Source organism: Rutidosis leptorrhynchoides, chromosome 6, assembly GCF_046630445.1.
Source record: "Rutidosis leptorrhynchoides isolate AG116_Rl617_1_P2 chromosome 6, CSIRO_AGI_Rlap_v1, whole genome shotgun sequence".
NCBI classification, from domain to species: domain Eukaryota; kingdom Viridiplantae; phylum Streptophyta; class Magnoliopsida; order Asterales; family Asteraceae; genus Rutidosis; species Rutidosis leptorrhynchoides.
In genome coordinates, this window is record NC_092338.1 from 28,132,871 (window position 1) to 28,160,252 (window position 27,382).

General features: G+C 34.9%; 1 protein-coding gene across 1 annotated transcript; it reads left to right on the top strand.

The window, feature by feature from the left end:
- Positions 1–6,576: 6,576 nt before the first annotated feature.
- LOC139851929 (nucleolar complex-associated protein 3) lies at positions 6,577–12,628 on the top strand. Its single transcript, XM_071841128.1, has 13 exons — positions 6,577–6,905; positions 7,592–7,758; positions 7,855–8,069; positions 8,297–8,505; positions 8,588–8,690; positions 9,128–9,291; positions 9,401–9,539; positions 9,629–9,808; positions 9,910–10,037; positions 10,749–11,075; positions 11,206–11,345; positions 11,433–11,530; positions 12,014–12,628. The coding sequence occupies exons 1-13, from the start codon at positions 6,745–6,747 to the stop codon at positions 12,479–12,481; spliced, it is 2,499 nt and encodes an 832-aa protein (XP_071697229.1). The 5' UTR covers positions 6,577–6,744; the 3' UTR covers positions 12,482–12,628.
- Positions 12,629–27,382: the final 14,754 nt, after the last annotated feature.

The window sequence follows — 27,382 nt, forward strand, 5'->3', positions numbered from 1 at the left end:
GCAAGGTTGGCCTCGGATTCACGAACCTATGTCATTCGTATATATATATTAAACCATGTACTTGTAATTTAACAAATATATATATATATATATAAATTTATTAGTTATATCATATTTATATTACTTATATATATATATATATATATATGTTTTATATATTCATTTTGTATATAAAATATTAATTTTGTTATGTCATATATATTAAGTATCTTTATATACATGTATATATATTTCATTCGTTTGTTAAAAATAGTAATTATAACAATACTAAAATTATATTAAATATGGTAAAAATAATAATAATTATAATACTTAATTTTATTAATAAAGGTAATAATGTTATTAATTCTCTTATTGATAATAATAATGATATTACTCATGATAATATAAATAATAATACTTATGTTAATATTAACAATTCTATTATTTATAAAAAGATAATAATATTAATATTTACGAAAATAATAATAATTTGTATTATTTTCATAATGATAATAATAATAAACCTTTTCATCTTGATGATAATAGTATTAAAGTTTTAAAATTAGTAATAATATCATAAGTAGTACTCATAGTAACAATAATAATAGATATAATACTTATATTTATGATAATAATAGTAATAACAATTATGATACTTATATTAATAATTATAGTATTAATAAAAACAATAACAATAATAATCATAATAATAACAATAATAACAATAATAATAATAATAATCATAATAATAATTAATGATAATAATGATAGAATTAAAAATAAAAAATAAGAGTGTATACCCCATTAAAAGCTTTTTCTAAAAAGAAATGCCCTGGACCGGACTCGAACCCGTGACCTCTCGCTCACCCAAACACATATTTCTGATTTGTATGACTGCCTGAATCTACTTACCCGTATATTTATGTTCCCTTTTTTTCCATTTAACATTTTCATCATCACTCATCTTTTGGCCCAACAGAAAACCATCTTTTGGCCCAACAGAAAACGTAACTGGATCTCGGCCCACAAGCATAATCATAACAGTCTAAATATAAATAAACGATCCATTAACTAAATAAGGTTCACAGCCCAATTATAAGCCCTGTAATTATCGTTTATACTGTCATCATCAAAGGTCGATGTATTAATAAATAAAAACACTAGATAGCGACTAAATAATTACGGTGGTCTTGATGGGTGTGGTTTTACACAGAAGTATACCAGAAACAGCAGAACACCATTTACAAACTCATCATCGTTGTAACAGTGAGTTGAAAGAAAATTGGTTTTGTCACTGTTTAATCATCTTCTTCGTCCTGTTATCATATTCGTTTAGTTTGGGTTTTAACCGATCGAGCAATAAAGCGGATAGGATATAGCAGCAACAATAATGGGTATTTTGTGGTGGTTTTCGGTTTATAAAGAAAAAAATATATACAGTAGGTAACAGTAATTTAATGGTTTCGATGGTGGTTGTGGATGGCTCTCGAACTGAGTAAAAAAAACAGAAAGAAACAGCGGTGTGGGGCTGCAGTAGGTACAATGATGATAGTGGTAGTTTTGGGTGATTCACGATGGCGGTGAAGGTGGTTAATGGTGTTCAAAATGATAGAAACAGGAAATGTGTTAAGGTGACGAAGGTGATAATGTTCATGGGTCTGTGGTGGTTACCGGGTGTAGTCTTGGTGATTTGTGTTGTTCGACCAAAACAGGAACATGAGGACATCAGGCTTTGGTATTTTAATGGTGTTGTTGGTTGGTTATCAAATAAAAGGAAACCCGGATATCATAAAGATAGTAATCGACTAGATGATGGTTTGTAGGGTGGTGATGTGTGGTTCACGATGGTGAGTTCAACAAAAATGGTGATGGATTTTAAGTGTGGTGATTGAATATGTAACATACATATATACAGATACTAGATAGATGGATATATTAGAGTGATATATATATATATATATATATATATATATATATATATATATATATATATATATATATATATATATATATATATATATATATATATATATATATATATAACGGGGGTCGTGAAAGCACCTACCTTATGTTTAGACGTATTGGTTTCAGTGAAAAGCCAAATAGAGAGTTTTGTTTGTGCCTGCTTTAGTAAGAGTAAGGAAAAAGCTTAAAAAGCGTACTTGCTTTAACAACGGAAAGAGGTTCCTTCAGCGGTTTAGCTTTAGGTCTCGGTTTAGGTGATTTTCATACTTTTGGAGAACTTCCAGCTATCAAGGAGACGAAAAGCTCTGTGAAGTAAAAGAAAAATTCTATAAGAATTCAATAATCATCGTACACATGCAATAGTAAACTAATAGTGATTTTTAAAAGTAGCAGCCATGAATTTGTATGTACTCTACCGACAGTTTTACCCGGACTGGTATATCGTACTCCGTTGTGTAACTCAGTAGCGAATAAAAGTGTTCAGAAAAATCCTATATTTTCACAGTAATTATTTATATTTATTTTGGTCATTATGGTATAAAATTTGCTCATTAATTATGAAATAAAAATTACATTAATTATTCACTCCCAACCCCAAGTAAAATATAAAAAAAAATTTAAAAATCAACAAATAGTTCTTAAATACATTTTTAATAAGCCTAAAATTTATATTACTCATTTTCGGATCACTGTTTATTTTAAAATCACATAAGTTCGTTTTTAACTTGATTAATAACTATCAAGATGACAAACGAGTGCTACGATCGTTTATTAAATAAATTCTAAATATATATATATATATATATATATATATATATATATATATATATATATATATATATATATATATATATATATATATATAGATTTATAGTAATAATATATATTATTTTTATTTACACAAATGAATTAAATCACATAAGTTTCTCTTTCATATTTATATATTTATATTTAAATATATATGTATTTATTTACAGATAGTGGTTCGTGAATCGTCGGGAATAGTCGAATGTCAAATGAATATATGAAACACAGTTCAAAGTTTTTGAGATTTCAACATTACAGCCTTTGCTTATCGTGTCGGAACATTAAATCATTTGAAGATTAAGTTTTAATTTGATCGGAAATTTCCGGGTTGTCACACATTGATTATGGTAGGACACTCGGTGACGTAGTGAATAGGCCGTTCGGTGGATTCACTATGGTGTCATTTGTCGACCGGTGATTATGTTTAACCATAAGTGTTGTGATTGGATTTAATGTTTAATTCGTGTGTTGATTGTATTCATGTATTTCGTGCCTGTGGAATTGTTGTATGTTTACGTGATTGAATGTATGGTGTAATAAACTTGGTTGCATGGCTTATGTGTATGTATATATGATTATTATATTCACTAAGCATTAGCTTATCTCGTTGTTGTTTACCTTTTTATAAGTGATTTGATGATGCGGGGATATCTAGTGGTTAGACTAGATGCTTAAAAGTCGCTTGAGCTCATGGTGGGATTGCTTTTAGACGCTTGGACTTGGGTTGGGATGAATAAATCCGCGAGATCATGCTCTGGGTATCGGGTTGGGTTATTATGTCTTAACCTGTTTAATTGTGTAATTGGTATGATTATTACATTCACTAAGTGTTAGCCTATCTCGTTGTTGTTTACCTTTTTATAGGTGATATTATGATGCAAGGATATCTAGTAGTTAGACTAGATGCTTAGAAGTCGCTTGAGCTCATGGTGGGATTGCTTTTAGACGTTTGGACTCGGGTTGGGATGAATAAATCCCCGAGATCATGCTCTGGGTATCGGGTTGGGAACCTGTTTAATTGTGTAATTGGGTCGTGCAATACTCAGAAAGGTAAATGATTTGAAATCATGAACGTTGTGGTATAATGATTTTAAAATGTTGTCACACAGGTTTGAAGTTCAAATGGATAAGTTCGTATATTTTTGTAAGTTTTAGAAATGGGTAAATGTTGATCAAGAGGTGCAGGTATGTTGTCTATGTTACTGCGTGCCGCGTTGAACTATTTTTTGAGGATTTATGTGACCCGTACTTCTAATGGGATGTATCTCTCTCAGAAGAAGTATGCTACTGAGATTCTTGAGTGAGCTCCGAAGAACATGTTACACTGTAACCCTTGTAGGACACCCGTTGACACTTATTATAAGCTTGGGGCCGATAGTCCGGCTGTATCCGACCCCACTCTATATTACTGCCTTGCAGGTGCTGTTCAGTACCTCACTTTTACGCGTCCTGAGATATCTCAAGTCGTTCAGCATATCTGTATGTACATGTATGATCCTCGTGAACCCCATTTTTTGGCTCTTAAAAGGATTCTTCGCTAAGAACCCTTGATCTGGGTCTACAACTTTTTACTTCATCTACAACTTCACTTGTAGCTGACTTAGACGCTGACTGGGCAGGTTGCCCTACCACCCACCGATCTACTTCTGGGAACTGTGTTTTCTCGGTAATAATTTGCTATCTTGGCCATCAAAGTGACAGTCTATGCCTTTTAGGTCTAGTGCAGAAGCTGAGTATTGTGGTGTCACTAATGCGGTTGCTGAAACATGTTGGTTACATAAACTTTTACTTTAGCTTCATTGCCCGTTATTCTTTGGCACTTTAGTTTATTGTGACAATGTAAGTGTTGTTTACCTTTCGTCCAATCTGGTTCAACATCAGCGGACGAAACACATTGTGATCGACATCCACTTTGTTCGTGACCTTGTGGCTGCAGGCCACGTTCGTGTTCTTCATGTTCCATCGTGGTACTAGTATGCAGATATCTTCACGAAGGGCACTGTTTGAAGAATTTCGTACCAGTTAGCCGTTCGTTAACCTCCTGATCCAACTGCGGGAGAATGTTACGTGGCATTTGGGGTATTCACATTTATTACTCTGTATGTTGGCATTTTCCCCTTTATATCTATATGTTTGTTATATTGTTTGGTATTGACATCAGTGAAAAAATAACATTCGTTGAATAAGACGTTTGGACATCTCAGCTCATTAAGTTCTATGTAGGGGTGAGCGTGGTACTATACCGGTACCGAACCGGTTGGTACCGCTTTTGTTTTTTGGCCTAACGTGAGTACTGAATACCATATCGATATAATCGGTTTGGTACCGGTACGGTAAAAATAGTTATTATACCCATATAGTACCGCTCTACATTTTTGCCATTTAAGTTTTTACGTTTACGTATTATACTTGATACATTGTGACTCATACTTTTGTTTGCTTTCACTTATTTACCTTGAAAAGTCACATTAACTTATGCTTTCCGAGTGACTAACGAGTCTGCTTACTGTTGCTACTCATAATGGGTTAAGAATACTTATTCTTGTTCCTACAAATGGATCTATAACATTTGTAAACACATTATTCCTTATATTTAAATATATTTAAGTCATGTTTGATCAAATGATACATGACGTATAACAGAAACAACTTTAATTCATCCTTAATACTAATAAGGCGTAGTCCGTAGTGTTATTATTTGTTGCCAAATTTCGCATTTTAAGTGTATTATACACTAGTTCAAACCCAGCCCCAGCTTGCTACATATATGTGCTAAAATTTGATTCAATTATAATATCTGGTATGTGTGAAATTTTCACTTATGTATGTTGATACATGTGTCTAATATAGGATAATCTATATATCTATTATTTGTATATATCGGGACCGGTAGCAGTACCATATCGAAAGTACCACATTATAAAAAAAATTCGAGTATATAAGTACCGAATACTGTACCGATTGTTACGATACGGTACCGGTTAGGTACGGTATCGATATTTCAGGTACTAATACTCGCCCCTAGTTCTATGTACACAGCCCCTAAATACTCCAAATAAAAAACGCAAAAGTCTAAATGGGCTTAAAGTAAACTTTTTATTAGAAATTAAATGAATTGTTTAAGATCAACAAATTCTAATTTCTATTTTTTTTTTTTTTTTAAAGGCAAGTATTCTAATTTCTATTTTATAGAATAGAGAGAGTTATCAACATTGAGTTATAGCTCAAATGGTAGTGGACTGCCTATCTTAGCGAGAGGTCAGGAGTTCGACTCCGCTGAGCTGTAACATTGAACTCAATGTTATCCCTGACCTGAAGTATCCATCCAGATCGCCTTTCGCTTAGTGTGAGGGCAGCGGGGAGGGGGTTTTTACCGGCCATGCCCTCGGATTGGTCCGGGTTTCCTCCAGGGCAGTAGTTGAGGGCGGGTTATGCAACTACGGAAGATGAACGCGTGGGTGATTTAGTCCTCCTGCATAATCCCAAAACTGATGTAAAAAAAGGAATAGAACGAGTTATCATAAATTATGGTAGGTATGGTATGGTATATGGTATGGTATTGGGCATTTTCAGCCCAGACCATTAACAAATTCATGTTTAAGGCCCAAAGTATGTTCAATTGGGCTTTAGACTGTGGAATAATAATATTAGCTCTATTAGGTCTAACGTAACGTGTGCCTCTTATGTTACAATTACCCCCCTTTTTTCAGAATTGGGAGTTTTGCTTAAACCCTAAACTGCTTTTCCTGTTCTTCAATCTTTCAATTCTCATCGAGGTACCTCTTCATTTATAAATTACACGAACGTTCAATCGCACTAGTGGATTCAGTACATTTTTTCAGCTTCTAGGGTTTATTTATAACAGTATCTTACAAGTTTATTACAATTTTAAGCCTTACAATAGGCAATTAAAGATCTAAATCGCACTGTTGATTATTCAATTTTATTTATGAGAAACTAATAAGTAAGTTATTGTTAGCAGCTTGTTATATGGGGAATAAAAAGAAGTCGAAGATTGTATTACCACCGGAGCTTCCACCGGACGTGCCGGAGGATGAAGTTGACGTCTCAGATGAGGATTTGGATTTTGTGAAACAAAACCGAGAGTACGCTGGCTTGTTATCGAAATTGGACACTCAGTCCATTAATAGGTGAGCAGGTTCAATCAATCAATACTTTATGGATATAACAGGCGTTAATGTTGTTTGGATTTTCATTATGAGTGTAAATTTTAATCAGTTTTATTTGGTGCCGTTAATTATCAGAAATTGGAGATTGTTTGATATTGATATGTGTATATGTGTATGTGTCTGTGTTTGATGGAGGTGCATAATAATTGATTGGAATGATCAATAACATGGTGACATTAATATGAAGCTTTTAACTTAATAACCGAATGTTTTCTTTTGTTTTTTTTTAAAGTGTTATCGTTTGCTCGATAATCTGACTGAATCAAACAGGTTTATTGTCTCCGTACATTAACTAGATAATAGTATGTTATGGGTTTGATGCTTTCGTTTGTTTGAATCCTGAGTGGTGCTCATTACAAGTTCTCATGCTATTGCCATTATGTTTTTTTGAAAGTAGATTTAACTATTTGAACCATGAAAGTTATACTATATGCAAGGAAAGATACTTTTGCATTTATTCAATTTCAATTACACATTAAAGCGAAAGAATTTATTATTTTTATTTACTCACTCTTACAGTAAATTGTAAGTAGTAACGTAGAACCATTTTGTACAACTAGAACCTTCCGTGTTTTAATCTGTCAATTTATTCTCTCGCTAAGTTTTGTCCAAATTTCGTATGTTCTGAACACTGTATTCCTCTGAAGGCATGTGAAACGCGTTGCTGGCGCGAAAGAAGATGAGCTGGAGGATGAGTATGCGAAACGTTTGAGGAAGAAATCGTTAGCTACTAATTTTACTGTTCAGCACGAGGTTGATCCAGTAGATGCTCTCCCTGTGAAAACATTAGATGGAGAACTCCACTACAGGACAGGTAAATTTTAAATTTTCTTTTCCTAGCATCACTTTTTAACATTAGAATTTGAGAAATCAATATCTGAGAGTCCTGATTATTCTGTAATGTTTTTAGTGGTGTCAACTGGCCGAAAACCATCTGAAATAGCTCGCAGCGAGGATGAAACGGTAGGTGAAAATGAAGATGTAGGCAGAGACAATGGAATTGTGAAGTTGACAAAAGCAGAAAAACGTGCAAAGTTTAAAAAATTGAGAAAAGAGGCCAAAAAACAAGGGAAGGAGGTTACAGACATAGATGAAGCGCCACAAAGCTCGCAAGCTGAAGTCTTGGTACTTTTTTTTTGTTTACTTTATTATGTTATTTATTGCTTCTGCTGTCTTATGTTTCAACACTTAGTTGTTAGATAGGAGTCTTTTATCAAAATTTTTGGACTTTTGTTGGCAAAATTTTATCTATGATATTAAACACTCCAACTCTTAATTAAATTATTGAGAATACGGACAGTCATATTCGAATCATATGTTATTAGTATAATGCTCTGATAATGATTCTATAGGCTGAGGTTGAAAAAGATCTATCTGTTGAAGAAGCCAATGAGAAGAAGAAGTTTAGGCTTGCTGAGATCGGGACATCAATGCTCATGGATCCTGAAGGCAACATAAAAAATTTAAAAGAGATGCTACAAATTTGTAAAGATAGCGATCAAGATTTGATGATACTTGGCCTGAAGTCTATGTTAGCTGTTTTCAAGGACATCATTCCGGGGTATATGACTTGATTATGTTCACACTAGCTTCGTTCCTTATTCATGTTATCTAATCATTAACTTTTTCATTGTGGAGCACAGAAACCGTATTAGGTTACCTACGGACAAGGAGCTAGCAATGGTTGTATCAAAGGATGTAAAGAAGACTCGCTTCTATGAGTCCACACTCTTAACTGTGTATAAGGTATCATACACTTGCCGTTTTTCCCCCTAATCGTTATTGCTAAAAATTTGTGACAACCATGGCGAAAACTTGAATAATCATACCAACTGTATTCTACAACAAGTCAACTAATTTCTTCATTTATTATTTAAAATTTTGGAAATTAAAGCGTGTGTTAAACATTATATTTTGCAACACTTTCTGTGTAATGTGTATGGTTCTTGCTGGAGTTTTCAACTACCTGGAACTTTAATGCTTATGTGTTAGTATGAGGTCACAGTGAGGCTCCTAGCATCTTTGTTTGTGTATATGAAAAGATTTACTAGTATTCTATATTGACAACTATTAATATCTATTTTTATCCTTATCTCTGGCTCTTCAATCTCTTTATTATCCACAATTATCGAATTTAGCTTCAAAATTGGAAATTTTATGTATTATTTGGCTTATGATAACAGGCATACCTCCAGAAGCTGATGTCATTGGTAAAAGTCCCTGGTCTTAAGCATGTGGCCATTCGTTGCACCTGCACTCTTTTAGAGGCAAATCCTCGTTTCAATTTTCGTGACAACTTGCTCAGAGTCGTCATACAAAATATTAGTTCCACAGATAATGTCATAAGGTCTATTTTTAATTTTAGTGTAAAACATAGACGTAAAATTTTGATTTTATGCTTATTGTAGTAACATTATTATCTTAATTGTTTATTGTTTATGTTACATTGTGAACAGGAAACTTTGTTGTAACACAATTAAGTCACTCTTCACAAATGAGGGAAAACATGGTGGTGAAGTTACAGTAGAGGCTGTTCAGCTTATTGCCGATCTTGTCAAAGACCATGATTGTAATTTACATCCTGATTCTATTGAGGTGATAGTTTGAATGCCTTTTAATTTTTCTAATTTATAATTGTGACAAAGTTAACAAATGCCTTGTTTGTACGCCCTATCTTATGCCAGGTTTTTCTATCTTTGTCGTTTGATGAAGATCTTAGGAAGCCTGAATCTGCGAAACCAGACAAGAAAAAGATGAAAAAGAAGTTTTATAAGACAGGAAGAAGAAATGAGGAAATAAAACAATTGCCAGCTAATGAAAGAAAGAAAAATAAGCAAGAATTGGCGTCAAAGACAAGAGAGGAGGTAAGTTTATTACTGCTCTCTTTTTATCTATATATTGCATTTGTGTTTTTTGTTTTATGTTTTTTATTTTAAGAGGTTGACTAATACTTGTGCTGAAACAGGTCAAAGCTGACTTCATGGCTGCATCATTGGCCCAAGATGTTATGGAAAAGAGGAAGATCCAGTCGGAGACACTTTCTTCTGTATTTCGGACATACTTTCGTATATTGAAGCATACTATGCATCAAGGGTATGTCCTATCTTATTATATTCATGCCCATACATGTATCTGTGGTTTGTGTTGCGTAGACTTGCTGAATTTTGACCTAGATGTTTATGATGGGTTTATTCGACACGAGTTTTTCCTTAGAGTCCAAATCAAAAAAATCAAGCTAAAAGAGAAATGGGTTGAGTCGTTGAGAGTACAACAAAGTGTACATCTAATGCTTTTTGGCTTATCTTGGATAGTAAATTTTACAATAACCAAACTTTAGTAATGTTAGAAATGTTTTTTCGTAATTATAATCATGCATTATATACATAGTTGGAAAAATCGCTACTTGGGGAGTACTCGGTCGGGGCCTTTTTGGGAGTACTCAGGGAGTCCTCGGATGTTGACCAAGCTTGATTTTGGCCGAGTTTTGACCGATGTTTCTACAAATTCCGAGTTTCGGCCGATTTTCTGAATAATCCCGAGTTTTGACTGAGTTTGACCAAGCTTGAAAGAGTTCTCGCCTGAATACTGAGTTGTAACAACCAAGTACTGGCCGAGTAATTCCAAGTTCTGCAACATTGATTTTATATTTTCAATTAATGAACAAATGTTTGTTGGTCAGCCTTACCTGTTTCAATTAGTTATCAAAATGTTTGTTGGTCAGCCGCACCTGTTTCACTTAACGAACAATATGTTTGTTGGCATCATTATTCTCATCGCCTATTATTGTTGCCATGTTCTTTACAGATCAGACGATAATGGATCGTATGTCGGTCCATTTGGGGATCACCCACTTCTTGCACCGTGTTTAAACGGAATCGGGAAGTTTTCTCATTTGATTGATATGGATTTCATGGCTGATCTCATGAACTATCTTAGAAGACTTGCTGGAGGAAGTAGCGATACCAAAAACCCGTCAGAAAACGTTTCAAGTCATTTAACAGTTTCTGAACGCTTAAGGTGCTGCATTGTTGCTTTCAAGGTGATGAAGAGTAACCTTGACGCATTAAATGTTGATTTACAGGACTTCTATATCCAACTCTATAATCTCATACTTGAGTACAGGCCTGGAAGGTACAACCACTATACCCAATTCGACCCTATTACATTAGACGGGTTGAAGTTACGACCACTATATATATGTTATTTATTTTCCCGTGACGTATGGCTATATAATTTATGTTTTTATTTTTGGTATATATAGAGATCAGGGGGAAATATTGGCTGAAGCTCTTAAGATAATGTTATGTGATGATAGACAACATGACATGCAACGAGCTGCTGCGTTTATTAAACGTTTGGCTTCTTTTTCTTTGTGCTTTGGAGCTGCTGAATCCATGGCTGGTATACACTCCGTTCCTCAAAACGCCCACTTTTTTTTAGTATATAAAACCTGATCATAATCTATAAAATATACTCTGTGATACACAGCCTTGGTTACGTTAAAACATCTCCTTCAGAAGAACGTCAAATGTCGCGATCTGTTAGAAAATGATCCTGGTGGTGGTTCACTTTCAGGTTCTATCTCGGTATGATTCTGGTGGGCCCTTGCACTTTCAATTTTATTGTGAAATTAAATTAGAGAAAATGGAAGAAAGATGCGAAATTCATATTTTATTCAACTTTACTACAAGATACATCTGATCATGTATTTATACAACCCCTAATTCATTAATAGACAATAAAAGGAAATATAACAACTTTAGTAACCAACTTCTAACAGCTCTAACTAATTAATTTAATCACATGTTTAATTGAGTTACATGCTCCTACAATAAGTGAATGCCTTCGAGTGCTTGATATATAGCTGAGATACTGCATCAGTTGAGTTGCCCTGTACCATACTAACATAATGAATTTCTGATGCAGAAGACAACAGTTTTAGTCGTTGACTGCAGATACACCTTTAGTTTTCGTCTACCTTTTAAAAGAACCCTATAGAGAAATTAATATGTACTATTTGATAATCACTGTATGAAATTACTGATATTGATTGTCTTTCGACTATGCAGAAATATCAGCCGTATGCTACGGATCCAAATCTAAGCGGTGCATTTGCAACAGTACTTTGGGAGCTATCTCTTCTATCAAAACATTATCATCCAACCGTATCAACAATTGCGTCTGGTATTTCAACACTTTCAAATACACAGGACCAGGTTTATAGAGCACACGTCTCCCCGCAACAAGCTTTTATGGACATGTCACTTGACAAAGAAACATTCACTCCAAAAACGGTTTCCATAAAAGCTAGCAGCAAGCGCAAAAGGGGTACCCAACCGCCTCCGACAACGGCATTTGGTGGAGCATATGACCCAGTGGTGGATGAGAATGTGGTGAAGACCAAACTCACTGAACATTTCACGCTTGTGCATGATATGGAAGAAAACGAGAGGTTAAGACGTGAACTGGAACGGACAAAATTAGGGTTACAACTTCATAAGCAGTATAAGAAGCAAAAGAAGCAAAAAACCAGATAGGTTTTGAGATCATACACTTGATTTTTGTTATTTAATTTTGTGACTTTGAACTCATTGCAATTGTTATTTGTTATAGAAAATGAGAATTTTCTCAATTGAACTTTATCGAATACTCTGAAATCAGGATCATTGAATACTTTTTAGTTATTACGGAGTACTATTTTGCGAATACTTTTATAAAAGATATTATATGTTTCGAATAAAATCTTTGTACCTGCAACATATAAGAAGATTGTGACGTGTTTGAAGAGTTGGCAAGACGTAGCAATCAGATTTTGTGTTTCCCACTAATTGTGACCTTTCATGTATTTATGCGTGTTTGAGTAAGTGCAAAGGGCATATTAACCTTTGGAGTTAAATAAACTAAATAAAACCATACATTTTAACTCGATGCTAAATTATAACCTTTGCCTATTAAGCAACCTTTGGAGTTAAATACACTATTCTGTTTATTTATAGATAAACAAATAGTGTTTATATGAATAAAAGTATTAGTTATCTCTTTAGTGTGTGTCTTTCTTAGTACTCCCTCCGTCCCATTTCAAATGTCGATCTTTTTATTTTGGGATGTCTCATATCAAATGTCCACTTTGTATTTTGACCAATCAGAAGAGGTTATTCTGGATAAAAAAAAATTTCTGATTGGTAGAAAATGAAGTTAATGGAATTTTCTAAAACTGTATGCAAAAATAAGTGGACACTTGTAATGGGACGGAGATAGTACAAACGGATAAAATATTCTCTCGGTTTTACTTTAGAAAATGTTGAAGATCAAGGTGTAATTATCAGATAAATAACTTTATTGATCGCTAAAGATGAAGAAAATGCAACTTTTTTAAAGAAAATATAGACAAATAAACTTTCCCATAAACACCGAATTTTTTTTTATTACAGAGTATATATATATATATATATATATATATATATATATATATATATATATATATATATATATATATATATATATATATATATATATATATATATATAGTGGTAGGATCAAGAGAGAAGTAACCATTCGGGGAAAGCGGGGGGAAGCAAAACATTTTTTTTTTTTCGTTTTTTGAAAAAACTTTGTTCACGAACATTATAGATGAGATGAAAATATGAACATTTAGTAGAGACACTTTGTGATAAATGTTTTTATTTTGGCGGGAAAATGCTCGAAGAAATAATATATAACAATTATCGTGTTTTTCGAGCGTATTTTGAGGTTTTAGGTATTGAGGTTTAGATATTAGGGTTTATAGGGTTTAGATATTAGGGTTTAGAAATTTAGGGTTTAGGGTTTAGATTTAGGATTTAGATTGAGTTTTTAACACGAACGGTTTAGAGTTTAGGGTTTAGGGTTTGGGGTTTGGTGTTTTGGGTTTATGGAATAAACCCAAAACACCAAACCCTAAACCCTAAACCCTAAACCCTAAACCCTAAACTCTAAATCGGGCTAAATTTTACTTCACAAAACATGGAAAAAAAAAACGTTCATATTCTTCACGAGCAATATTATCTTGAATGTTATTTTTGTCGATCGTTTTCCCGCCTAAATAATAACATTCATCACGAAGTGTCTCTTCTAAATGTTCATATTTTCGTGTGATCTTGATACCGGAAAAAAAAATTCCAAAAAAACAAAAAAAATTTTTTTTTGCTTCCCCCGCTTCACCCGATTGGTTACTTCCCCATTGATCCTGCCCCTATATATATATATATATATATATATATATATATATATATATATATATATATATATATATATATATATATATATATATATATATATGAAATCTGCTATGAGCGATTTTTAACTTTAATTTAAATTTTAAATATAATACATAAAATTATTAAAAATAGAAAGAAAAACATCACATCATAAAAAGATTATAGGGGCAATGGACGGCGCTTATCAACCTAATGGTCGGAAGTTCGTAACCCGACTGTGGTTTATTCTTTTTGGCTGAAGCATAATTACGACTTAAGAAAGTACATTAACATTTAAATTTACATTTACAAAAATCACACATATTCAATACTCTATATATCCTGGAACGGGGAAGATGTACAAGGATCTTAAGAAACATTTTCGGTGGCCAGGTATGAAAGCCGATATTGCTAAATATGTAGGAGAATGTTTGACGTGTTCTAAGGTCAAAGCTGAACATCAGAAACCATCAGGTCTACTACAACAACCTGAAATCCCGGAATGGAAATGGGAAAACATTACTATGGATTTCATTACTAAATTGCCAAGGACTGCAAGTGGTTATGATACTATTTGGGTAATAGTTGATCGTCTCACCAAGTCAGCACACTTCCTGCCAATAAGAGAAGATGACAAGATGAAGAAGTTAGCACAACTGTATTTGAAGGAAGTTGTCTCCAGACATGGAATACCAATCTCTATTATCTCTGATAGGGATGGCAGATTTATTTCAAGATTCTGGCAGACATTACAGCAAGCATTAGGAACTCGTCTAGACATGAGTACTGCCTATCATCCACAAACTGATGGGCAGAGCGAAAGGACGATACAAACGCTTGAAGACATGCTACGAGCTTGTGTTATTGATTTAGGAAACAGTTGGGATCGACATCTACCGTTAGCAGAATTTTCCTACAACAACAGCTACCATTCAAGCATTGAGATGGCGCCGTTTGAAGCACTTTATGGTAGAAAGTGCAGGTCTCCGATTTGTTGGAGTGAAGTGGGGGATAGACAGATTACGGGTCCGGAGATAATACAAGAAACTACCGAGAAAATCATCCAAATTCAACAAAGATTGAAAACCGCCCAGAGTCGACAAAAGAGCTACGCGGACAGTAAAAGAAAAGATATAGAGTTTGAAATTGGAGAAATGGTCATGCTTAAGGTTTCACCTTGAAAAGGCGTTGTTCGATTTGGTAAACGGGGGAAACTAAATCCAAGGTACATTGGACCATTCAAGATTATAGATCGTGTCGGACCAGTAGCTTACCACTGGAGCTACCTCAACAACTCGCGGCTGTACATAACACTTTCCACGTCTCAAATTTGAAGAAATATTTTGCTAAAGAAGATCTCACTATTCCGTTGGACGAAATCCAAATCAATGAAAAACTTCAATTCATTGAAGAACCCGTCGAAATAATGGATCGTGAGGTTAAGAGACTTAAACAAAACAAGATACCGATTATTAAGATTTGATGGAATTCTCGTAGAGGACCCGAGTTCACCTGGGAGCGTGAAGATCAGATAAAGAAGAAATACCCGCATCTATTTCTAGAAGATTCGTCAACACTTTCAACAGCTTAAAATTTCGGGACGAAATTTATTTAACGGGTAGGTACTGTAGTGACCCGAACTTTTCCATGTTTATATATATTAAATGAAAGTGATATTTACATGATTAAGTGGTTCCAACATATTAAGCAATCAAACTTATTAAGACTTGATTAATTGGAATAGGTTTCATATAGACAAATGACCACCCAAGCTGACCGGTGATTCACGAACGTTAAAACTTGTAAAAACTATACGATGACATATATATGGTTATATATATAGTTAACATGATTTTATTATAAGTATGTATCTCATTAGGTATTTTAACAATGAGTTATATACATAAAAATGAGACTATTAAATTAAGAAACTCGAAAACGATATATATAACGATTATCGTTATAACAACGTCTTACTAGGTACATATGAATCATATTAAGATATTGATACACTTGGTTAATTATGTTAAATGATAATTAAATATATCATTAAGTGTATTAACAATGAAATACATATGTAAAAATAAGACTACTAACTTAATGATTTCGAAACGAGACATATATGTAACAATTATCGTTGTAACGACATTTAACTGTATATATATCATACTAAGATATATTATATATCATAATATCATGATAATATAACAATTTAACATCTCATTTGATATAATAAACAATGGGTTAACAACATTTAACAAGATCGTTAACCTAAAGGTTTCAAAACAACATTTACATGTAACGACTAACGATGACTTAACGACTCAGTTAAAATGTATATACATGTAGTGTTTTAATATATATTCATACACTTTTGAAAGACTTCAAGACACTTATCAAAATACTTCTACTTAATAAAAATTCTTACAATTACATCCTCGTTCAGTTTCATCAACAATTCTACTCGTATGCACTCGTATTTGTACTCGTACAATACACAGCTTTTAGATGTATGTACTATTGGTATATACACTCCAATGATCAGCTCTTAGCAGCCCATGTGAGTCACCTAACACATGTGGGAACCATCATTTGGCAACTAGCATGAAATATCTCATAAAATTACAAAAATATGAGTAATCATTCATGACTTATTTACATGAAAACAAAATTACATATCCTTTATATCTAATCCATACACCAACGAACAAACACACCTACAAACACTTTCATTCTTCAATTTTCTTCATCTAATTGATCTCTCTCAAGTTCTATCTTCAAGTTCTAAGTGTTGTTCATAAATTCCAAAAGTTCCAGTTTCATAAAATCAAGAATACTTCCAAGATTGCAAGTTTACTTCCAAGTTTTCTAAATCCATTCCAAGTAATCATCCAAGATCAAGAAACCTTTGTTACTTACAGTAGGTTATCTTTCTAATACAAGTTAATAATCATATTCAAACTTTAATTCAATTTCTATAACTATAACAATCTTATTTCGAGTGGAAATCTTACTTGAAATTGTTTTCGTGTCATGATTCTGCTTCAAGAACTTTCAAGCCATCCAAGGATCCTTTGAAGCTGTAACATCCCGCGTTTTTCCGTTAAATTTATTTTAACACCGTCTTTTTCTTTTAAAATAATACCTTTCGTTATTTAAATTCGTACTTTTCGTTGACTAACGTCCTAATATTTCCGTTATTTAATTATAACATCTCTCGGTCACTCGAGCGTTTTTTTTTTAAATATTCGTTTGGTTAATTCACGCACCCGCACCCGAACTAGAGGGACTAAACTTGCAAAGAGGCCAAAGATTTGACTAGGTCAACTAGTCAAACCTTCAACCTCCTCCTCTCGTTTCTCTCTTTCTCTTCTCTTTCATACTTCCATTTTCTCTCAAGAACTCAAACAAGAAATCATCATCTAAATCCGGATCAAGAGGCAAACATCAAAACAAATTACATTTTCGTGATCCTCTCTTCATCCTCTACATTTTGGTACCAATTTCATCTCATTTGGGTAACTTTCTAAAATCACTAATTTTATGTGTTCTTGAGATTTTTGAGTTATAAAGTTGTTAATTAGTGTCTATGGCTCATTGTGATGTCGTGTATGTAATTTGTATGCTCGATTCGTTATTTTTGGTGTAACTAGTTCAATATGAAATTACTTGCTAAATCCTTGATTTTGGATGAACAAATGTTGTTAGATTGTTAAAGTGCATGTTTTAAAAGTGTTACTAGTATCATTAGCTTCATTTTGATGTATAGGTTGATTAAGGAAACTCCAAAAACATGATTATTGATTTTGAGATGTTTGACTAGGGTTTGATAGTTCTTGACATGAATTTTTGGATGCTTGAATGCCATGGAATGTTAATTATTAGTGTTTAGTTGTAATGTATGTTTCATTACCTTCAAAACGGCATATTATATGTGTGAATTGGTTTCCCGAAACTCAAATTGCATTTGAAGAACTTGAAACCTTAAAAATGAACGTTTAATGATCACTTGATGAGTTTTCGGCTATTATAAATGATGTTTTTGTTTGGTGAAACATGTTTAGTTGTGTTCCTTGTCAAAAGAGCTTTCCAACGGTATAAGATACGTCTTCTAGTTGTTTACGGTTTGAGTTTTGCGTTTGTTTGAAAATTGACCAAGTCTTGAACAAGTGAAACAGGCCTGGGACCAGGCCACGGCCATTGTCGCGGCGCGACAGGCCTGGCCGCGGCGCGGCATAAGCCGTGCCCAGCTTCTGTCTCCAATGTCCGTTTCACGTGAAATGTTTGCCATGTTTTAGACTTCCAATTCGCATGCGACTTGTTCTAACATGCTTATATATGAATAACTAGCATAGAAAATTTGTCCGAGACCCGACCCGAACATGTTGATTTTTTCGTTGACTTTGACCCGACCAAGTTTGACTTTTTGTCAAACTTAATCAATTAATTATGCAATCTTCCTAACATGCTTTTATACTTGTATCTTGCATGAAACTTGACAATTTGCTTCACATGCTACATAATCGAGTCGTGTCGAGCCATAGGACTAATTGAACAACTTTGACCCTTCGTGACTACCGTTATTGATACAACCTATTTGTTTAGGTCGAGACTAGCGTTGTTCTTTACGCACGTTACTTGTTGAAGTACTTATTTACTCTTGCAATCAAAGGTGAGATCATAGTCCCACTTTTACTCTTTTTGAACTTATATTTGGGATGAGAAAACATAAATGATTCTTTTGAACTAAGTGAACACAAGAACGGGAAAACAAACGTTCTACATACGAGTTTAGAACAAAATCCTCAATTCGATTATCATTAATTACACTTGCCGGGTGTAAGCGAGAACTTATGTTATATGGCCATATGGGTTGACAACCCTCATCCTTGACGGTTCGCTACCGTCTACGGATGAAATATAATTTCGAGAATCAGTGTTTGTTCTAGCACTAAGTGATGGGGTATACAATGGAAGGAATGTTAAGCTTTGATAATTGGGTGCTCGTGAAACAAACTTTTGGAATGTATTACTATTATTTCATTGATGCAAATCTTGTGGTTCACTTGTACTTACTTACTTAAACCTATGATTTCACCAACGTTTTCGTTGACAGATTTCTATGTTTTTCTCAGGTCTTGCACGATATGTGAAACATGCTTCCGCTTACTATTTGATACTTGCATCCGATGTCGAGTATACATGCATTTCATGGAGCGTCTTTTGACTTTACTTTAAACCGTGTCGCCTAGATTTCAATCGTATCTATAACGTTGTAACTTAACTTTTGGTTGAACAATTCTTGTAAACTTTGAAACAATCTTTATTTTGAAATGAAGGCGACATATTTTGGTCAAACGTTATCTTAAAGACTTATAATCAGGTAATGGGACCCACGTAGCCGACGCCGTCACTTGACGATTTGTCGGGGTCGCTACAGGTGGTATCAGAGCCTTGGTTGTAGGGATTTAGAGTTCATTTGTGTCCACCCCGAGTCATAGGGTACATAGGTGAATCTAGACTACAACCGGCATATAGACTGAAGTAGGAATTATTTGACTAATTGTGCATTTATACTCGAACTCTTCTATCATATCTAACTCGTATTCGATCTTGATCTTACGTTGATAAATTTTGTTGATGCGCCACCTTGACTTTATGAAGTAATGTTAAATGCACATGAGAATCAGGGTAATATAATTTCCGGGATTATATTACGGTGATTCACATGGACGTTCCGACATTATGACGTAAAGAATTTAAGGCGAGTCAAGGAAAAATTTCCTCTCTATCCTATTTCCATACTCCGGTTAGTATTGTTGAAAATACTAACCAACGATATTCTTGTCTCATGAAGGAACAATGGCTCACCAAGGTCAACACAATACTCCTCTCGAAACTCTGGAACAAGCTCTTCAACGAATGATAACCACCGCCGTGGGTACGGCCGTGGCCGATCACTTTTCTAACAACAACAATCATGGAGCCGGTAATTCAATCGAGGGTTGCTCCTACAAGAACTTCATGAAGTACAATCCTCCCACTTTCGATGGAACCGGAGGACCGGTTACTCTCACCCGATGGTTTGAACAAATGGAGACCGTTTTTAACACAAGCGGTTGTCGAGACCAAGATAAGGTCAAGTTTTCCACCCTCACTCTTACCGGTATCGCTCTCTCATGGTGGAACACGTATGTACAATCAGTGGGTATCGATGAAGCCCTTACACTCTCTTGGACCGAATTAAGAGAAAGAATGATCACCGAATACTTCCCGCGCGATGAGACTCGAAGGCTCGAGCAAGGGCTAAGGAATTTAAGAACGGTCGGGAATGACCTCGGAGCTTATAATCAACGGTTTACCGAACTAGTCTCAATGTGTCCAAATCTCATGACTCCCGAATTCCTAAGAGTCGAACTTTACATGGATGGCCTCCCTAAGAGCATTCAACACGGGGTAATGGCATCCCAACCCACTAACCTACAAGAGGCTTTAACAAAGGCCCACCAAACTTTAGAAACGGTGAATGAAATGGAAGCACCGGTACGAATGGTCGAGAACCACCCGGGTAACAACAAAAGAAAATGGGAAGCCTCGCAACCAAGCAACCACAACAATAGCAACATCTCCAAGAAGCCTTTCACCCCCGGCGGCAAGAAGGGGTATGCCGGAACCCTACCTCACTGTAACAAGTGTCGCAAACATCATTTTGGTGAATGTGGCAAACCATTTTGCGTCAAGTGTCAAAGAAGTGGCCATGTGGCCCATGTCTGTAAGGGTACCGTTACCGTCGCTCGAAGGGTGCCCAACGCACACAGGACGGGTGCATGCTTTGAGTGTGGCCAACTGGGTCATTTTAGGAATGTGTGCCCAAAGAAGAAATCAACCCCAACGCACGCCATTGAACTTTCAACATCGACACCTAGGATGCCCGGAACGACGATGGACTAGTAACGGGTACGTTTCTTCACAACAAACCGTATACTTCATACTTATTCGATTTCATTACCGTTAGACGTTTTATAACCAAGTCTTTGACTCGTGCTCTTTGCACTCCACTTTTTCCCTAGACACTACTTAGGCAATTTAAGTGACCAACGGAAAATATTGTGTGCCTATAAATTTTATTGGAGGATATACGTTAAGACTTTTGACTTGACACCTATAGAACTAGGGAGCTCGGAACCTATTCGTTTAAAAAAAAAAAAAAAAAAAAAAAAAAATGTTTCCCCATCATCTTGTATAGATTATTGTGGACTGAGTAATTTTCGGTTGGAAACCGATACCCTCTTCCTCGTATCCATGACCTCATGATTATTTGCACGAATCCCGTATGTTCCAAATCGACCTCCGTTCCGGTTATCATCAATTGGGGGTTAAGTGAGACGATGTCTCCTAAGCCACTTTCCGAACTCGCAACGTTAGTTGTAAAACTCTCTTAGTACCGTTTGATTTATTTAGGGCTCGCCCGTATCCATAAACCTCTTGAACCGCGTATGCAAATTCATATAGACTAATCTGTTATCGTATTTATAGATGACATCTTAACTTATTTAAGTAAAGAAGGAAAACGAACAACATCACCATCTTACGCTCGAACTTTTGAGAAAAGAGCAACTCTATACCAAATTCTCCGAGTGAGAATTTCTGTTGAACGAAGTCCAATTTTCTAGACCATGATGTCAATGGTCAAGGCATTACAATCAATCTCGAAATCAAGCCACATGTAATCAGGAAACTCTACCAACTCGGACTTGTATTCGTAAAAATCTTAGATCTCGTCTGTTATTACCGAAGATTCATTTCTGACTTTTCTCGTGTTACACTACTTTTAAACTCGTTAACTCACTAAGGAAAACTCTAAACCTCTCCGTGTTCGAACCTTGAGCGTGATTCTTCACACCAACATTTCTAGTTAAAATCGTATAGCAACAGAGGGAACTCGAACATGGAAATATTTTTATTTGAACGCCGAAAGGCATACTCTCTCAAAAAAAAAAAAAAAAAAAAAAAAAAATTCGTTATTTTACACGAAGAATTCGAATACTAAATTGTGGATCCGAGCAAACTTCTCGTCATCACGTACCACACTACATACCTCTGTTATTTCACCGTTACCGTCTGATATTACTGGAAATTAAGATAACATGCAATCCAACGATACTTCACTCTTCTTTGACTTAACGCCCTTGTGTTTCTGATAATCGGTCAACTATTATTCAACCCCGAACTATACAACTACGTGTACTACCTCGTTTCTCTTTCAGACTTCAACATTTGACAACTAGAGGCACGTTATAGCAACCTCGAGATGTAAACTCATCCTATTCTAAGTCCTCATTTCACTACTATCTTTACCGTTCGCATTTCCGTTTAAAGAAACTCCTTGTAACATTTCTCCATGGATAGAGAAACTCCTCATATTACATAAGTATTCGCCACGAGGGTGAATAGTCCTAACGAACATTTTTCGAACCCTAACTAACTTGTTCAAACATATCTTAAGAGATTCTATTCCAACACGGTGTATCTTTGTCAATTATTCTGTATCGAAATACTCGTTTCACTTCTAGTTTTACAAGAAACCTTGGGAACCTGCTTAGACATGAGTACCGCGTACCACCCACAAACTGACGAACCGAGAAAACGAACGATTTACGTCTTGGAAAGACATCTCACAAACTCGTATTGTCACCTTTAGTAGATCACTCTTACTACAGTAGTTACCACTCGTGTGTTCACGCGCACTTTTCGAAACCTTATATGACCGCTAATGTCATACCCCTGTTCATTTATCCAAAGCATCAACCACCGAAATCTGAACTCCATCAAGAAACAACAATTGAGATCGTTCAAGTCCGAGAAGGGCTCGAGACAACCCATTGTCGCCAGAAGAGTTATACCAAACTTAGATGAAAACCTCACAAAATCCCTGTGTGTAACAGTGTAATATTGAGAAACCGCACCTTGGAAGGGTGTAATTCATTTTGGGAAATCGAGAAAAGGATATATCCGCAATATTGAACTTTATGAAACCTTGGGGCGTATTGGAACCGCTTCCTACCGTTTAGAACTTCCGACTCAATTAAGTTTCCGTTTACCCTACATTTCGTGTAACAAACTTAGAAACGTGTCCTGCGGAACAGGAACGTGCAATTCTTCTAGATGCACCGACTATTGATGACAAACTCCTCCTCATAGGAAAAACCGGCTGAACTTGTGGATCGTAAAACCAAGCCCTAATACAACGTAACACCCCGACTATCCGGATTCGTGGAATGTCTAAGAAAGTACCTTCAATCATTCGTAGAGTTACTACACTAGGTCCCGAGTAAGAGATATCGACCATTACTTCCAACTAAATTTCGGGACGAAATTTCTTTTAAGGTGTAGGTAATGTAACATCCCGCGTTTTTCCGTTAAATTTATTTTAACACCGTCTTTTTCTTTTAAAATAATACCTTTCGTTATTTAAATTCGTACTTTTCGTTGACTAACGTCCTAATATTTCCGTTATTTAATTATAACATCTCTCGGTCACTCGAGCGTTTTTTTTTAAAATATTCGTTTGGTTAATTCACGCACCCGCACCCGAACTAGAGGGACTAAACTTGCAAAGAGGCCAAAGATTTGACTAGGTCAACTAGTCAAACCTTCAACCTCCTCCTCTCATTTCTCTCTTTCTCTTCTCTTTCATACTTCCATTTTCTCTCAAGAACTCAAACAAGAAATCATCATCTAAATCCGGATCAAGAGGCAAACATCAAAACAAATTACATTTTCGTGATCCTCTCTTCATCCTCTACATTTTGGTACCAATTTCATCTCATTTGGGTAACTTTCTAAAATCACTAATTTTATGTGTTCTTGAGATTTTTGAGTTATAAAGTTGTTAATTAGTGTCTATGGCTCATTGTGATGTCGTGTATGTAATTTGTATGCTCGATTCGTTATTTTTGGTGTAACTAGTTCAATATGAAATTACTTGCTAAATCCTTGATTTTGGATGAACAAATGTTGTTAGATTGTTAAAGTGCATGTTTTAAAAGTGTTACTAGTATCATTAGCTTCATTTTGATGTATAGGTTGATTAAGGAAACTCCAAAAACATGATTATTGATTTTGAGATGTTTGACTAGGGTTTGATAGTTCTTGACATGAATTTTTGGATGCTTGAATGCCATGGAATGTTAATTATTAGTGTTTAGTTGTAATGTATGTTTCATTACCTTCAAAACGGCATATTATATGTGTGAATTGGTTTCCCGAAACTCAAATTGCATTTGAAGAACTTGAAACCTTAAAAATGAACGTTTAATGATCACTTGATGAGTTTTCGGCTATTATAAATGATGTTTTTGTTTGGTGAAACATGTTTAGTTGTGTTCCTTGTCAAAAGAGCTTTCCAACGGTATAAGATACGTCTTCTAGTTGTTTACGGTTTGAGTTTTGCGTTTGTTTGAAAATTGACCAAGTCTTGAACAAGTGAAACAGGCCTGGGACCAGGCCACGGCCATTGTCGCGGCGCGACAGGCCTGGCCGCGGCGCGGCATAAGCCGTGCCCAGCTTCTGTCTCCAATGTCCGTTTCACGTGAAATGTTTGCCATGTTTTAGACTTCCAATTCGCATGCGACTTGTTCTAACATGCTTATATATGAATAACTAGCATAGAAAATTTTTCCGAGACCCGACCCGAACATGTTGACTTTTTCGTTGACTTTGACCCGACCAAGTTTGACTTTTTGTCAAACTTAATCAATTAATTATGCAATCTTCCTAACATGCTTTTATACTTGTATCTTGCATGAAACTTGACAATTTGCTTCACATGCTACATAATCGAGTCGTGTCGAGCCATAGGACTAATTGAACAACTTTGACCCTTCGTGACTACCGTTATTGATACAACCTATTTGTTTAGGTCGAGACTAGCGTTGTTCTTTACGCACGTTACTTGTTGAAGTACTTATTTACTCTTGCAATCAAAGGTGAGATCATAGTCCCACTTTTACTCTTTTTGAACTTATATTTGGGATGAGAAAACATAAACGATTCTTTTGAACTAAGTGAACACAAGAACGGGAAAACAAACATTCTACATACGAGTTTAGAACAAAATCCTCAATTCGATTATCATTAATTACACTTGCCGGCTGTAAGCGAGAACTTATGTTATATGGCCATATGGGTTGACAACCCTCATCCTTGACGGTTCGCTACCGTCTACGGATGAAATATAATTTCGAGAATCAGTGTTTGTTCTAGCACTAAGTGATGGGGTATACAATGGAAGGAATGTTAAGCTTTGATAATTGGGTGCTCGTGAAACAAACTTTTGGAATGTATTACTATTATTTCATTGATGCAAATCTTGTGGTTCACTTGTACTTACTTACTTAAACCTATGATTTCACCAACGTTTTCGTTGACAGATTTCTATGTTTTTCTCAGGTCTTGCACGATATGTGAAACATGCTTCCGCTTACTATTTGATACTTGCATCCGATGTCGAGTATACATGCATTTCATGGAGCGTCTTTTGACTTTACTTTAAACCGTGTCGCCTAGATTTCAATCGTATCTATAACGTTGTAACTTAACTTTTGGTTGAACAATTCTTGTAAACTTTGAAACAATCTTTATTTTGAAATGAAGGCGACATATTTTGGTCAAACGTTATCTTAAAGACTTATAATCAGGTAATGGGACCCACGTAGCCGACGCCGTCACTTGACGATTTGTCGGGGTCGCTACAGAAGCTAGATCCATTTTTCTCATTTCCAGTAGGTTTATCCAAGGAACTTGAGGTAGTAATTATGTTCATAACATCATTCGATTCATACATAAAAAGCTGTCTTATTCAACGTTATAAACTTGTAATCACTAGAACATAGTTTAGTTAATTCTAAACTTGTTCGCAAATAAAGTTAATCCTTCTAACTAGACTTTTAAAATCAACTAAACACATGTTCTATATCTATATGATATGCTAACTTAATGATTTAAAACCCGGAAACACGATAAACACCATAAAACTGGATATACGCCGTCGTAGTAAAACCGGGGGCTGTTTTGGTTGGGATAATTGAAAGCTAAGAAGAACTTTGATTTAAAAGCTATACTTCTGGAAAAATGATTTTTCTTATGAACATGAAACTATATCCAAAAATCATGGTTAAACTCAAAGTGAATGTATGTTTTTCAAAATGGTCATAAAGATGTCGTTCTTTCGACGAAAATGACTACCTCTTTGAAAAATGACTTGTAACTTGTATTTCCGACTATAAACTTATACTTTTCTATTTAGATTCATAAAGTTAAGTTCAATACGAAACCGTGGCCACTGGAATCACTCAAAACGGATTAGAAACGAAGAAATGGCGAGTAAAACAAGATTGATAAAAACTACTCATTTTACCTACGTGAAAGTTAGTAATAAATCTATTCCAACCATAACCTAATCAACTTATATTGTATATTATGTAATCTTGAGATACCATAGACACGTATACAAGGTTTCGACCTATCATGTCAACCCATCTATATATATATTGCGGAACAACCATAGACACTCTATATGTGAATGTTGGAGTTAGCTATACAGGGTTGAGGTTGATTCCAAAATATATATATAGTTTGAGTTGTGATCAATACTGAGATACGTATACACTGGGTCGTGGATTGATTCAAGATAATATTTATCGATTTATTTCTGTACATCTAACTGTGGACAACTAGTTGTAGGTTACTAACGAGGACAGCTGACTTAATAAACTTAAAACATCAAAATGTATTAAAAGTGTTGTAAATATATTTTGAACATACTTTGATATATATGTATATATTGTTATAGGTTCGTGAATCAACCAGTGGCCAAGTCTTACTTCCCGACGAAGTAAAAATCTGTGAAAGTGAGTTATAGTCCCACTTTTAAAATCTAATATTTTTGGGATGAGAATACATGCAGGTTTTATAAATGATTTACAAAATAGACACAAGTACGTGAAACTACATTCTATGGTTGAATTATCGAAATCGAATATGCCCCTTTTTATTAAGTCTGGTAATCTAAGAATTAGGGAACAGACACCCTAATTGACGCGAATCCTAAAGATAGATCTATTGGGCCTAACAAACCCCATCCAAAGTACCGGATGCTTTAGTACTTCAAAATTTATATCATATTCGAAGGGTGTCCCGGAA